Below are 15,881 nucleotides of genomic sequence, written 5' to 3' on the forward strand. Positions count from 1 at the left end.
CAGGGAAAAAATAAAATGGAAGTGAAATGTGAAAGAAAGTTCGCTCATATTTCATTTTTACTTTTTTCATCTCCTAACCCTACACAAATCTCTAACCAAATTCTAGATTCAATTTTTTGATCCCTTGCTTTGAAAACTAGAACGTGAGCCTGTTGATTTCTTATTTTGGTACTCTTTGGGATTGGAAATCAAATGAATTGAACTTAATAAAGTGTTGCCTTATTGTTCCATTTGCTTGGCTGCATACATATATGGCTTTCCTATTGGAAATGGAGTGAACTCATACCTATTGTGTTTGGATATTTGTGGAGAGATGTAAAAGGAAAGAAAACAAGACAAATTTCTAATCAAATTCATAATTCAAATACAGCCCAAGTATTTTGGCAATATTCTGGAGTTCATGTGGGGAACCTCGTTCAGAGCCTACAATAGAGAATGGATAACAGTTATCAAATTGATATACCACAGGTAACCCCAGTTTTGGCCGAGTTGAAGAATTTTCTTTCCATATTTTAAGTAATCCTTCATGAACTGTAGGGGCATTGAAAGGTAATTTAGTATGACATTTTTTTGAACAATCCAAAAGGAAGGAAGAAAAAATTTCACTATAAATTTGTTTTTTTAACCAAGCATGCACATCTGACGAGGGACCCCCGACAAATACACAAGGCAATGAAAATTTCACTACAATGAAAATGTCCTCCTCTATCGTGTCTCTTATATTGTGTTTGGTTGGAGGATTTAAAATTAGATTTGGAAAAGAAAATAAGAAAGATTAGTAAAATATGAATAAAGTATACCTCAATTTCATCTAATTTCAGACACCTCTTCCTTTTCTCTTTTCAAATCCCTCTCAAAATCTCCCAACTAAACACAGCATTAGAGAAATGCTAAAAACACATAACGTATTGTGCACAGAATACACAATTCTCTTACATGAGAGTAACATGTGAGGAAATTCTATTTCCACACCCCTATTTATCTCTGTGTACACCCTTAATGAAATATTATTTTAATGACAATTTTATTCTGAAGTAAAATAATCATAATGGATATCAAAACACACCATTAACATTAAATCAAAGTTTTTTTTGTACACCATTTTAAAATAAAAAAATCTCAGAGCACATCTTTTAAGTAAAAAAAACTAAATTCTAGTTTCTCCATTGTTGTTCACTTATTCAATTGACCATTGTTTGCTATACACTTTATAGTCATCTATTGCTTGCAAAGCAATACTCTCATATTGTTTTACTGTCTAAGTTTGTACTTCATTGATTTTATGGTTTTGTCATTAGAATTCACCATAATTCTTGATTTTTGTGATAAAAAAAGTTACAAATTCAATGGAGTTTGATATAAAGCGATGTTGTTTTTAGAAGGGAAAATTTCATGTCAAACTAGGGGTGCAACTCGGGCGGGTTCGGGCGGGTTGGGGGTCTGCCCAAGCCCGACCCGAATTGTATTTGGCAATGCCCAAGCCCAACCATGAACCCGAGTATTGCTGCCCAAGTCCGGCCCAAGCTTTGTATTTTGAACTCGGGTTAGCCCGAATTGCCCGAGTCCAGAAACCTGTAGGTAGATCTAAGGGTAGACATAAAAGATGCTAATCTAATGGTAGAAGACTAACCAAAAAAAAATAAAAATTAAAAATTAAGACTAACTCTTTTACTTAATAGAAGACTAACCAAAAAATAAATAAAAATTAAAAATTAAGACTAACTCTTTTACTTAATTTATATATATTATATAATTTATATAATATATTAAATTCAATTCGGGTTCGGGTTGCTCGGGTTGGCCATTGGTTCTGCCCAAGCCCGGCCCGAATTGCAATTCGGGCATCAAAAATCTGCCCAAGCCTGTCCAAATTACAAGATATAGTTGCCCAAGCCCTATAAAAACTCGGACTGAGCTCGGATTGCTCGGATTGAACCCGCCCGAGTTGCACCCGTATGTCAAACCCTTCACAATCGATACCAATAATACATAACATATATATCTCTGTCATAGACATATACTAGACTTCATATTGAAGAGTGAGATGATTTAGTTGCTGTAGGGCTTTAAACCGCTTCAGAACAGATCCTCAATCTTTACTATTTCAGGGATTTTATTTGGTTTCTGGGATTTTCTGCTTCACTCCTTTGAAATCTCTCCGGAACTCTGCTATTGATCTGCAAGTCGTAATGAACATAAGTTGCATTCAAGTGCAAACAGTTAGAAAAGATACGGTATGAACTGAAGTTGATGGGATTCTAGGCCTGCAGTACATCTTAAATACTGGGTCTGCAACATTTTGATTTTTGGGTATTGGATAATTGAAGCCAAGTTCACTATGTCTCTTGCTCTTCTTGTGAATTGGGTTTGTTTAATGTCAGTTTCTTATGAGGATGAAGGCTTTCGCAGTTTTTAGGCACTGGAAATCGATGTTGATACAAGTCGATGCAAATTAATGACTTTTTTTGTGTTGATTAAATTGTTGATTGAAGGTATCCGGTTGATAATGTAACTGGAAATCAAAGGAGGTAGTTTGTTGTATAATTCGAAAATTCATAGAGTGATTTGCTAAGGGATTTCTTGTAAAAGATGTTACTATGTTTTCAACGTGGGTGGAATAAAAAATGAGTCTACACCATTAATTCTTTGCGGAACAAATGATTGAAATGGTGTGGGTATAAAGATATTAATTTAGGGTATAATTAGAATATGTGAGGGGTGAGTTGAGAACAAAAATATAAAACTAATTTCGTAAGAATGTGCATTAAGAAATTTTACACACAAAAATAAAAGAGGGTGTGAAAATAGAACCTCCCTACCATGTGTGGGTTTTACCCTCGTGTAAGAGAGTCGGGCATTATGTGGAAAATACCCTTTCTCACCCTTTTCTATAATGTTTCAATACACTTTAATCCAAATTTCTAGGTGTCTTTACACTTTTTGAATATTTTTATTTGAGCCAAATTCACAAGTCTATACACCTGCCTGTTAAAAATAAAATAATTACAAATTAGGTGTACTTCACAAAAATAATTTTAGGAAAATGATTGGTGGCCTTAAAAAAGTTGGCCCTAATACCCCTAATTTCCATTTTTGGAAACTGTTTTTTTTTTTCTTTCTTTTTTCCTTTTTTTTTTTTTTTTTTTTTTACCTAAAATGGCATTTCGGGGCATTCGAGCCCCGAAGCCTCGGGCCCTCAATCAGCGCCCTTACCTGAAATGGGACCACTACACCAAAACACATGCAAGACACATTAGTTGGGAGGGTGATTGTTTTATCCTGTGTTTGGTTAGAAAATTTGAAAAGGTATTTAAAAGAAGAAAGAGAAAAATAGTGTAAAATTAAGTAAAATATAAGTATATTTTATTTATATTTTACTTATTTTTTTTAATTTTCTTTTCAAATTTCTTTTCAAATTTGCCAATCAAACGTATCAAAAAAATTATGTTTTCTTTAAAATGTATAAATAAAGTTATTTTTATTTCTTAGTGTGTTTTTAAGACTATTTGGATGACAGTCAACTTACAAGAGAATAAGAATATCATTATTAGTAATAAAACTTTAGTTTCAATGCTATTTATATGTTTTAGGAGAGTTCGTGATTTAGTTGCAGCCGAAGAATCTTTAATTTGTTATTTGTTTATTGGATTGGTGGATTGGAAAAAATTAATCCGCATTCTTCCGCTGGATTGACGGATGCGGATTGAGCGGATTAGTAGATTGGTGGATGGATGCGAATCGATTTAGTAATTTAAACTTTAACAAAAATTGAATATAATACAACAACCACTACTAAAAAAATCACTTTTTGCGACCGCTATAAACCGTCGCAAATAATAAAAAACAGTCGCAAAAGACTTTTTGCGACGGCCCATGCGACGGCAAATGGGGGTCGCGAATGTGGGGGTGACAAATACTTTTTGCGACCGCAAAATAGCAGTCGCAAACTATTTGCGACCGCCTAATCTACTTATCGCGACTAATATTTTGCCGTCGCAAAAAAATTAAAAAAATACCTACAATGTATTAGCGACCATCTTGTTACCGTCACAAAAAAAATATAAATAAATAAAATACCTACAATGTTTTAGCAACCTATATTCTCATATATATATATATATATATTCAAGTATTATATACAATAAATATAAAGTGATATTTACAAAAATTCTGATAGATACAAAATTCTGATAAAAAAATATCGTATTGCAGCCAAGTGATGCTACCTGGAAAAGCAATCCATTTTATCAAACCCATTCCCAATGACAACTAGTGAAAATAGGGTTAAAACTACTTTTCGACACTCTATCTTTTTTTAACTACTTCCAGTGCAATTAAATGAGAGATAAGAGAAGCAAGTGTTCTATTATATATATTTAAACATGAGTGGAGCGAGTCTCTAACAGCAAGAAACAGATTCTGATAGATACATACAACAGATTACAGTAAAACCCAAGGAGCTGGAAAGTGCAGTGACAAAAAAAGAAGCACCTTCAGACAGCATCCCAACTCATTTAAACACTGCACTACTCAGACTTTGTGGTCCTGGGTTTGGCTTTCCTTGGTGGTGCAATCAGCATACTGCTTCACACGAGTTTGATTTGTTTCAAATATGAACGGCATTCCTTTTACCTGAAAGTGCCCCAATTGCAGTAACTAACACAGGATTCCACATATATTTTGTGTGGGATGATTATAACAATAAGTGAAAGAGTTAATTTGGAATAAGTAGTCTTGTAAGGGCATATGCATCCCTCATAACACCATAAAATTGATATATCGTGTGTTGGGGCATTGCTGCGCTAGTGACCTATTGCCTTAATTTTCTATGTATTTATAGTTGAGAAGAGGTGGCTATCACTATAATCTCTTTTAACTTTTTTGATTATAGTGAAAATCGCAGTATCTGTGAACGTAGCCCTAGCTTGGGGTAAATCACATAGATTTCATGTTCTTTGTGTATGCGTGTGATTTATCTTTCTTGTGCGTTGTCCTTATGTGTTTCGTGTTTTACCAATCTTGATTAGGTATCACGGATGCCTAACAGTAAGGACATAGCTAGGCCATAAAAAAAGCTTGGATTGGACGTCCCCCTATGGCATTCGAGTTTTAACAATGAATGCAGGCATGGGAAAGATAATCAATAAGGTTTAACACCAAGACAACAGAGGACTGATGCTGATAATCTAGACATTCAGATTGTTTTTAATTTTAAGAAAAAAGAAATAATGTAATCACCAAAAACCAGGTAAGTCGAGCATTGAGAGGAGCAAGTCATCAAAAAGAGAAATCTATTTTGCACCTAGATTCGAGAAATTCAGCAAGTAGAGCAAATAAAATAAAAAATAAAATTGATTAGTCTAGTGTCCAAGGAAGGTAAAAACATACCTCAATCAAACAACTTGAAGTAAGGTTTACAACCTGTTTAGGTACTATTTCCTTGTTGTTTACGAAGATTGAACACTTGCCAAGGTTCTTCAGATAAGAAGATCCGCTTTGGTCCATCTTTATAATTGCCTAATAAATGCAATAAAAAATTATACTCACTTCAAGGTAGAGATCAATAGTATGCCCACCAGTTGGCTACCTAAATACTAAAAAGTACATAAAAATTATGTAATAAGCTATAACGAACAACTAAAGCTGCATCCTTGTTGAAACAAAAGATTGCATTAAAATAGTAAAGGCACTAGGAATTACATAAACTAAAATAGAAGGCAAGAATGAGAAAGAGAGGTCATCAGATACATATATCAGACATAGGTGCCTACTGAAAGAAAAGACATTTAAATACCTGTTCCATGAGATAACATTCACATCTACATTATGTGCCTTTATGGATGCTGCTGGTGACTTCCCTAGACGAATATCCCATATTGCAATATTCCCATCCACAGAGCAAGAGGCAAATACATGAGGTTCTGTGGGACTCCACTGCATGGATAAAAGTTGGAAGAGCCATTCTTAAAAAAAGGTAAACAATAGAAGTTACTTCAAATCATTTGTGTTACAATAGAAGTTACTTCAATTCATTACATCTAAATCCAAAAAGCAAAAAAGAAGATACATACTTGTAGATCTTCAACACTTCCGGTATGTCTGATAAAGGGATTAGCATCAACATTCCATGTCGTACCAGACGTAGGTTCCCACAAATGAATGCAATTCTTGCAGTCCCCTTTGAAGATGAAGGGTGATAGCAAAATATCAGAAAATCAATCTCCATATATACTGACTGATTACTAGATATCCTTGGAAAAGAAATTAAATGAAACACAACAAAATGAAAACAATTAAACAATACCAGTTACAAACAGGCCCACCAGGTAGGCTTCTGCAGCCTCCTGAAGCGCCAGAACCGCATGACTCTGGAACCTCAAGTCAGTCTGCTCCAAATAAGAAATAATAATAATAAATTAAATAAATAAATTAGCATCATAAATATGTATAAGTTGAAATTGAAAGTAAGATTACGCCAACAATAGCACCAAATCAGTGAAATAGATCGAACAATACCTTGAAGTCTTGAGCAATTTCACGAACAAGGCGTTGAAAAGGCAACTTGCGAATAAGAAGTTCGGTGCTCTTCTGATACTTTCGGATTTCACTGATCAAAATAAGAGATGTTATGATCAATTAGGGTTTGGTGATGCAACATAGTGAACAAATGGATTATGAGCTAGCTAATTTAAGGGAGGAGCCATTACCGAAGGGCAACAGTCCCAGGGCGGTAACGATGGGGCTTCTTGACTCCACCAGTGGTTGGGGCTGATTTCCTTGCAGCCTTTACGGAAACAATCACAGAAAATACGATGCGAAATCATAATCAAATTCACAAGACCCAAAAAAAATACTAATAAAAGTTTGAAAGAATTTCATAGTTAATTTCTTCTTTCTTGCAGTTTCTCGGCAACCAAACGGAAATAAAAATCGGAATAGAAAGACGAACAGACATTCATAATGGAATCAAAGCCAGGAATTCATACCTTGGTGGCGAGCTGCTTCCTGGGAGCCTTTCCACCAGTAGACTTGCGAGCAGTTTGCTTCGTACGAGCCATTGGGATCTCAGATTAAGAGAAACAAGAACGCTCAAAACTCTGCAAAATCACGGAACAGAAGAGAGATCATGATCAGATCTGTGTGGAATGAATCGACGAAGAAATTAATACGACGAAGAAGAAGACGATCGCTACCGAGAGAGAGAGAGAGAGTCGGCGACAGCAATTAGGGTTTGGATTCTGTGAAGATGGAGATATACACGAAAGAAAGGGTTCGATTATATATATATATATATATATATAGAGAGAGAGAGAGAGAGAGAGAGAATATCGTTAGGTCGGTTTAGGGGTTGGTCAGATTTGGGGGAAATGAGACTCCAGGCGAAATCAGTCTCTGTTAGGGCATAGGTATAATAAAAGGAGGGTGCTATTGCAAATATTAGTTTTTGCGACGGTCAAATAATCAGTCGCAAAAACATTAGTCGCAAAAAGCCAATTTTCTAGTAGTGAACTTGTCAACATTTTTAGATAACAATCTAATTCAGCATAACCAAAAGATTATCAAATAAATTGTCAAATATCAATAATAAATACATATAAGAAAATCATACATTATTAAAACTATTTCATTACTTTTTTTTATTCAAAAATTATTTAATTTGATTTTTCTTTTAAAATGACAAAATTAAGCCTTATATTTTCTACACAAAAGTACCAAATATCAACACTTGTCATTTGATAAATGGATTTTTAAATTAAAAACACATCAGAATATCTAAACTCTTTTTCAATTGAAAATATAAATAGAATATTTAAACAAATTGAAAGTATAAAATCTTACAAATTATTAGGGGTGCTCGCGGTTTGATAGTTCGGTTGCGGCCAAAGGAACCTCAATTCCGTCATCCGTTCAAAATTAGAGGGATTGAAAAAAATCAATCCGTAATCATCCGCTTATCATCACACATTCGTCTAAAATACGGTAGATCAATTCGGTTTGAGTGGATCAAAATATCTATTATGTTTGGTTTTGTTATGAAGTTTGTATGTAAAAATGATACAATTTTAAATTATAATGGGCCCTAATATTATTTTTAACCTCTCTATAAAATATTCCCATGAAAATATAAATATGAGAATCATATTTCAAATTAGTTTGATCATGTCAATCACGTTAAAATAAATAATCAAAAATCAATTTCTTATTCTAGTCTATTCCAAACAATATTTATGGAGATTGATTTATTCTAATTTATTCTCCTATTTAAGGAAGAGTATGAAACCGAAAAGAAATACGCGAGAGAAATGAAAAAAATATAAATTAAATTTTATATTCTTTTTTCTCTTCTTTTTTTTTTTTTACTTTATAATTTTTTACTTAAATTTATAATCCAGATGTAACTTCAAATTTTTGGGACAAGAAAGAAAATTGTGAAAAAATATGAAAAAAAAAATTAATTTATAATTCATTTACATACAACCCACTTTCATTTTAAATTTCTATATAAATTTATAATCTAAATACAATAAATTTGTTTGTCATTCCCTAAATAAATCCATCTTTTTTATCTTTTTTAGAATCATATCAATCAACATATTTTCTTTATTTTTCTACATATTTTTTTATAAAAAATTAAAAAATCCATTTATTTAAAACATTTAATATAACATAATGTTATTCAAAGTTATCCTAAAAAGTTGTCAGTGAGCTGAGCAGAGCAGATGAGATCATGAGACGTGTGGAAACAACTAGAGGAAAATTCATAGATATTTCCGGGCAATAATACATGGTGTAAAAAATCAAATGATGCCGAAACCGACACAAGAAGACTCAACAAACACATTTGACGTCAAATACTAACAATAGGAAACAGAGAGGCGGCAGCCAAAGCCGACAGGACAAAAAATATTGGTAAATGAAAGAAACTTCCATTTCATTTCCAACCTAAAAAGGATCAAGTTTCCGTAATGAAAATCTACAAGAAATAATGGGAAAGAGAAAATGAAGCTTCATAGAACATAAAAGAAGTTCACACAATTACAAAAAAAATGAAGCTTCATAGAACCTAAAAGAAATTCACAATATATATATATACACATAATCAGCAAGAAAGCACCCAAGCACAGAGAGAGAGAGAGAGAGAGAGAGAGAGAGAGAGAGAGAGAGATGGGGAGAATGCAGGTGGTAGATGTGAGAGAAAAGATGATAAGAAGAGAAGGAGCAGAAGGAGGAGGATGTCCATACTGTGGAGGACCAGTGATGGCAATGGATTTTGATACCCATTTAGTAGTGTTTTGTGTTCCATTCCCTCACAAGACAAAGCGCAAATTCTATTGTTCCATTTGCTCCACTCGCTTATTTCGCTCCTCAGCCGCCCCATGATCTCATCAACCTCTAATTCTCCCATTACAATCACTTTTCTCTTATCTATTATGTATTCTGCAGTCTCAATATAGTCATTCTTGTATGCTAATCACCATTTGTGTAATAAAAACACCCGAGATTTCAGGGACAAGAGAGCATGTTATATATATCACCTAGTTTCTTCCTATATAAAATGATATATTATTTATCCTACACATACACGTAACCTTTTATTTTTGAAATAAAATAACGAAACAAATTCAGTAACAAACAAACGAACAAACAAAAAATTCTAAATGCAGGTAGAATGGTTCCGCAAGAGCACTTCTCAGATCAAAATGTTGCGGCATGTCAGGGCAGCCACTAGTCACCTCTAAATCAAGCAACAAATTGGGCCAAAATGATAAACATACAAATTGAGCAAACAATTTCAATTCACCTTCACAAAACTTTTCAAACCAAGTAACCCATAACAGTGGCCCAATATTCGCATCACCACTTATCTTCACTGGGGATCACAGAGGCAGTATTGTAGTGAGGCAGGCTCATTTACCTCTACTTTAACAGAGTTATTCATCATTGTAACAAGTTCCATACCAAACTGCTCAGTTCATTTACGGCAATTAAGTTCCTATCCTACAAATATCAGACCTAAATCAAAAGTTGCACGATTAAAGCAAACAAGCCTGATATTTCTACCTTCCTCAATCAGGTAGGGCAACATAGTCAACAGCAAATTTGCAAAAGACCCTTCAACAAATAAACAAAGTTCTATTCTCCCAATGAAATACAAAACTTCACATACAAAAACTCTACACACCTGGAAAATTAAGCGGCCACACACTGGAAAAAAAAAAAACATAGATGGTTCACTAGTCAAAAACTAGATGCAGCATGAATGACAACGCAAGGGCATTCTAGTATGACAATTCCTAAGTGACAGCCAAAGGGTACACAACTCTTTTTTGGGCACTTGTTCCTGGTCCCTGTGAAAGGTTCTTGGATGGTGGAGAGGGGGTAGCAAGTACTGATACATACAAAAGCAACAATACCATAAAGAACATAGAACAATGGATAAAAAGCACAAAACAAATTGATATAGCTCCCAAAATTGAAGTAAAATAAAGTTGTCAAACACCATTGTCAAGACTAGTGATTTAAGAAACAAATATTCTCCAACTTTAAATAAGAAAGAAAACTGAATTAAGATTCTTCCTATTGCCACTAAGAAGCAAAAAGAAAAACAGCCAATCTTCAAAAAAGCCAAATAACACCAAAACCTAGTTCATTCTCCTGATGAGCTCATTGATGTAGTCTTCACGGTTTCCGGCATCACCTCCTTCAACATAATGGTTCCTCTTCTTCTTTAGGCCACCTAATGGCGCCTTCAGTTTGAATGGCCAGAGGAAGTTATTGGCCTTCTTAAAGTTTGGCCCAACAGTCAAGATCTCATGGATAAGATCTTCAATGCAGATAATTCCGTATTTTCCCAAACCCTGCCACATCCATGGCATGTTAAATAAGATATATGGTATAGCTACTAGACACTACAACCAAGATAATACAAACATAAAACCTGCTCAATGATTGAATTGTCAGTCAATGCAATCCGCTGGGTATTTAGCTTGCCATAACCCCTCTTGTAAATTAACTCCCTCACACTCTTCAAATTGGGGTATCTGAAAACAAGTATATAGTATATAACAAACAGATTCCCGAAATTTAGAATCTCGCAGCACTAAAAGTAGATGAGATACATACCCGTAAGTCACATAAGGCTCAACCCTATGCAGCATGTTCACTGTTGCTTTGTTTACTTTAAGGAAGACACCATTGAAAATCTGTGTTGCAAGAATTTACACTTAGGTATGAGGGATGGAGGGAGGGAGAGAGCATGTTTAACTTTTAGTGGTAACTTCATAAAATAATCTTTGATGCAAAAGTTGAGTTTATCTTTTAATGTTGCAGAGTTTTCCACTAATATGCAAATATTTTCTCCAAATTTCACTGAAACAATATTTTCCCTGTAAAATTACAACTTTTAACCCAAATGATTGAATGATATAATATTATGTCCTTGATTAAAAACACTTATCCTTCGACTGTAAAAGTTATTCAGTATATCAACTGCGGGTTCAGCCCAAAATACCCAAGACACCCAAGGCCCTGTTTCAAAAAGGTTCATGTTTCCTATTTAAAGTTGGAAATATCTTTGGAACTGTACTTGTTTACAAAACAATGGCAATAGTTTTCATCAGTGTTTTAAAAGGCTCTAGGCGCACCGAGGCGATAATGTCTCCTATAGCCTAAGCGCAAAGAACAAGGCGAGGCGCGCGCCTCACCAAAGCAAGGCGCAAGTAGTAGAAGAAAAGGATAATTATAAAATAGGCAAACTTTTCAACATGACAAATATATATAGAATTTCAAAAATCATAAAGCAAGCTTTACAAGCATAACAGAGAAGATAAAACAGAGAGATAACCCAGCAAAGAAGCTGGAGAAGAAAATAAGAGAATAAAAATAAGGAAAGAAAAGACAGAAGCAGACCCATGAAGAGAACCCATCCAAGAAGGGAAGAAGAAAAAAAGAAAGGAAGTGAAGAAAAATCAAGGAAGAAAAAACAAAGGCATAGCGATAACCAAACCAAGAGAACCCATCGCAGAAGAGAAAGAGAACCACCGACGAAGAAGCCGAAATCGTGTCGTCTATTGCTTTTTTTAATCTTCTCCACCTATGGCTTTTTTTAATCACTTGCTACTCTCTTCTGACTTTGGTCATTATATATTGAAGAATTTTGATTCTATGTGGGTATGCCCACAAAAAAAAAAGGCACTTCATCAATAATTGGAGTAGAAAAATAGGTAAAGGCCATGAAACCCACGTCTCGTGCCTCAAAAAAAAACCCTCGCCTTAGCGCCTAAGCTGCACCTTACATATTGCGCCTTGCCTCAACCTCTGTTATCAGAATCTTACGATTCGCGATTCGATTCACGATTCGATTCACAATTTTTGTAAAATCGATACGAATCTATGGGTGAATCTATTTTGGAAGTGAATCTCTAGTGAATCGTACGATTCACAATCGATTCACGATTCGATTCACTTTTTACGATACATGCAATTTTTGAAATTATTGTGTCCGACATATTTCGTCTCTTTTTTTGTCCATCTCTTTGGTGAAAATTACATAATACAACTTCTAGTAGTGTTTAATACCAAAATAACTAACGTATATACATGATTTGTTGTTATTTTAGTAATTATGGAGTTTTTAATAGGATCCAATTGGATTTAATCAGACCCAACATATTTTTAACCTTTCTTCTCATTTTTTTTCCTTTAAAAAATCATAATATATCTTCTAATGATGTTTAAAATTAAAGTTAAACTATGAATTATCTATTGCTGAGATCAATTATATCTTTTAAAATGTTTTAGGTTTTAAAATAAAAGATTCTAAATAATTCTTTCTTATTATTTGCTCACTGTTACTTAGAAAAGTATGTATACTTATTGTCCAAATATCAATATCGTTAATTATTATTACTTTAGAAATTGATAGTTTGTCTATTTGGTTATTATTTTTTTATTAAGAATGGTTGATAAGACATATCTAAAAAAGAAAAAAGAGGTAAGATGGTGATCTTACATAGGAACCTTTGTTACCTTCTTACCTATTAAACTACGTGATTATCATTCAAAATAATATTTTCATAAATTTAAGTCTAAATATTTTATATTCATAAGATATATTTAACATCTAAATGTGTAGATATATGTTTTAAGTAATTTAAAAAAAATGACCGAATCTTTACGATTCACGATTCGATTCGATTCGCGATCTGGTACGAGGTCATTTCGATTCACGATACGAATCCCGATTTAACAACTATGGCCTCAACCTGTTTGAAGCGCAAGGCTACGCCTCGTTGCTTGCGCGACTTTTATAACGCTGGTTTTCATAATTTTTAAAGTAAAGTAAATAAAAAACAAGAAGTATTTTCACTTGTAAAAACCTCACTGTGGGCTGATGCTAACACCATGACAAGCATAACTTTAAGACCTCGTCAAGTTACCTGTCTCAAGCGCAATAGCTGCAATATCTTCCTTGTCTTTGGGTGCATAGCATTGATACTGAAAGTTCCAAATGAAAATACATATGAGATACATAGCACTATCACTAACAATATCATTCGCATATAACTACAAACAACATGGACACATACCCTCGGATACGAACAATGAACAACAGCTTAGCTTCAGGATTGACATAAAAACCTCCTTTCAGTCTCGCCTCCCGCTTCAACTGAACGAGCTGCTTTTGCTGGTTGACAAATGAAAATTTCATTTCAACAATTAGATATCTGTTGTTGTAAAAACAAAATATACACAAATAAAAGAAATAAAAAAGTAATGCAGTTCAGCAAATGGTATACTTGTTCCTCATACTCCTCGGAGTATTGCTTGGCTCTCTTACAAATCAACTTCCGGTTCTTGGCATTCTTTTTCTTTAGAGCTGCAAGCTCTTCCTGCTTCTTCAAAGCCCATTCCTCATTCCTCTTTTGTTTCTTCAATACTGACTCTGGAACCACAGCTCCGCGCTTGGCTTGCGCTTCAGCCATCCCTCTACAAACAACATAACCAAATATTCAATTAAACAACCACGCCCAAAAAACAATTATAATATTTCCATCATCAGAATTTACAACAAACGGGACCCATAATTAACCCATAGATGATTATCATTGGTTTGGTTTTATAACATCGGTTTTCTCAAATTATATTGAAAAAATAAAAATAAAAACTAGTTTAATTAAAATAAATACCAAAAAATATATGATCGCCCAAAAACAAAACACGAGTGCTCTTTATTTTTTTCAGTTTTTTTTTAATCGGAAAAAATAATTTGGGGAAAACAAAACAAAACAGAGTTATGAGCTTTGCATTGGTGTTAAACCCTAGTTTTTCAGCAAAATACCATTTCTAAACATATCAACTTTCCTGATCGTTTTGTTTCCAAGACAGTAGGCCGTCAACCTAGTTGCTATATAGTTGTATTTTACAAATTAAAGAGAGAAAGAAAAAAAAAATCCAAACATCAAGACTAGAATCGAAGTTTCTTTCATTTATTTTCCTACATTTTCTCAACAACCAAACGTGTACTAAATTAAAACACCATTTATACGCAACTCTCTACGTCAAAACTAACCACACTACATATAATCAAACCGAAAGGTAAACCAAACATTGCTTAATCGTAAGATTCAATAAGGTACAATCTCATTATGATTTGCACATATATAAACAAAAACTCTAGATTCAAACGATTATACAATAAAAAAGTTTAGCTCTGAAAATCGAAATGAGAATCCGAAACTACTCACTCACTCTGAGTTGTTATGAGATCGTAGTCGCAACACCAGCGCGAGGGCTTCTCTCTGTTGTCAGCTGTATCTCTATGAAGGAACTGTGTGAAATTAGGGTTTTGTAGGGTTGGTTTGTTTTAGGGATTTGAGTCATCCAACGGCTTGGATTTATTTTCTGTGGGAAAGTGAATCCTGACCGTCGGCTTGTTTTAGGGCTTTGTAGGCAATGTGTTTCTCCTCCTTCTAGGCCCAAAATGTACTTTTATTCAATCAAAGCCCGGTTCCAAAGTAAAGGAATTGTTCGTTTAACCTGGCCCTCTTTAACCAATTTTAAAGGAAAATATTGGGCTCTCCTTTGGCAATTTGATTTTTTAATTTAAATTGTTTAAAATTTAAGTTTAAAAATTGAAAATAATTAAAGAATAAAAAAGTTACCACCAAAAAAAAAAAAAAAAATTACACACACCAGTCATTCGTGTATTTTTCATACAATTAAAAAAATATATTTCTAAACACTTTAACTTTTTTCTTTTACTACAAAATCAAAAAAATTACTAAAAGAGTAAAACTCACAGGATGCCTTAGTTTTTATATTTATGATAAATAAATATATATTAACAATTCATTAAAAAAATCTTTTTGATAACATTTTATAATAATTTTGACATTACTCTTATCTTTACAACATTTATGTGGACAATCGTTAATGTGTTAACCTTTTTTTTTTTTTTTTTAACCTCTCTTTTATATCCTTGATATACATCACTAGAAATTAATTTGTCACCATGACCCTTTGATCAATAGAAAAACTTGAAAGTGTTGGTTTTGTAACATGGGTTGGATTTACTTCTCATCTATATTAAATTCTTAGGTCTCATCATAAGTCTCGTTTTAATTATTTAAATTATTTATTTTATATAATTCTTTGTGTATATCATATGTATAAAAACTTAAATTGATCTGATAATCATAATTTATTTATTTTATCACTTATGTTATTATGGCTCCCGTTTGGTAGAGTTGTGGAAAAGTGATTATAGATTATAACTTAACAAATTATGGCTTATAACTGTAAACCTAAACTGTTAGCATGTTTGGTGTAGCTGTGGGATTATAGATTTAAGCGGCAGAGTAGTGGGGGGTGTTTGGTAA

General features: G+C 33.5%; 2 protein-coding genes and 1 long non-coding RNA gene across 6 annotated transcripts; 1 reads left to right on the forward strand and 2 right to left on the reverse strand.

The window, feature by feature from the left end:
- Positions 1–322: 322 nt before the first annotated feature.
- LOC145813917 (uncharacterized) lies at positions 323–2,646 on the forward strand. Its single transcript, XR_014357344.1, has 2 exons — positions 323–468; positions 2,109–2,646. It is a non-coding gene; the product is annotated as an uncharacterized LOC145813917 (long non-coding RNA).
- Positions 2,647–4,346: 1,700 nt separating this feature from the next.
- LOC114263091 (histone H3.3-like) lies at positions 4,347–7,336 on the reverse strand. Of its 3 annotated transcripts, XM_082908841.1 has the most exons (8): positions 6,987–7,187; positions 6,708–6,784; positions 6,517–6,607; positions 6,305–6,386; positions 6,072–6,178; positions 5,795–5,934; positions 5,389–5,517; positions 4,347–4,632 (listed from the first exon to the last, which is right to left on the reverse strand). In XM_082908841.1, the coding sequence occupies exons 1-7, from the start codon at positions 7,056–7,058 to the stop codon at positions 5,508–5,510; spliced, it is 579 nt and encodes a 192-aa protein (XP_082764967.1). In that variant the 5' UTR covers positions 7,059–7,187; the 3' UTR covers positions 4,347–4,632; positions 5,389–5,507. The 3 variants fall into 3 exon arrangements, with proteins under 3 accessions (XP_082764967.1, XP_082764966.1, XP_082764965.1); XM_082908840.1 differs by lacking the exon at positions 4,347–4,632 and adding an exon at positions 7,194–7,336 and having other exon boundaries at positions 5,498–5,934; positions 6,987–7,097; XM_082908839.1 differs by lacking the exon at positions 4,347–4,632 and having other exon boundaries at positions 5,498–5,934.
- Positions 7,337–10,434: 3,098 nt separating this feature from the next.
- Positions 10,435–15,032, reverse strand: LOC114274337 (large ribosomal subunit protein uL30y-like). 2 transcript variants are annotated; one of them, XM_082910321.1, is made up of 7 exons: positions 14,752–15,032; positions 13,800–13,989; positions 13,590–13,687; positions 13,440–13,497; positions 11,125–11,204; positions 10,940–11,042; positions 10,435–10,859 (listed from the first exon to the last, which is right to left on the reverse strand). In XM_082910321.1, exons 2-7 carry the CDS (start codon positions 13,983–13,985, stop codon positions 10,644–10,646), a joined length of 741 nt encoding a protein of 246 aa, XP_082766447.1. In that variant the 5' UTR covers positions 13,986–13,989; positions 14,752–15,032; the 3' UTR covers positions 10,435–10,643. The 2 variants fall into 2 exon arrangements, with proteins under 2 accessions (XP_082766447.1, XP_082766448.1); XM_082910322.1 differs by having other exon boundaries at positions 14,748–15,032.
- Positions 15,033–15,881: the final 849 nt, after the last annotated feature.

The sequence above is a fragment of the Camellia sinensis genome, chromosome 15, assembly GCF_055761805.1.
Source record: "Camellia sinensis isolate YWXY chromosome 15, ASM5576180v1, whole genome shotgun sequence".
NCBI lineage: Eukaryota > Viridiplantae > Streptophyta > Magnoliopsida > Ericales > Theaceae > Camellia > Camellia sinensis.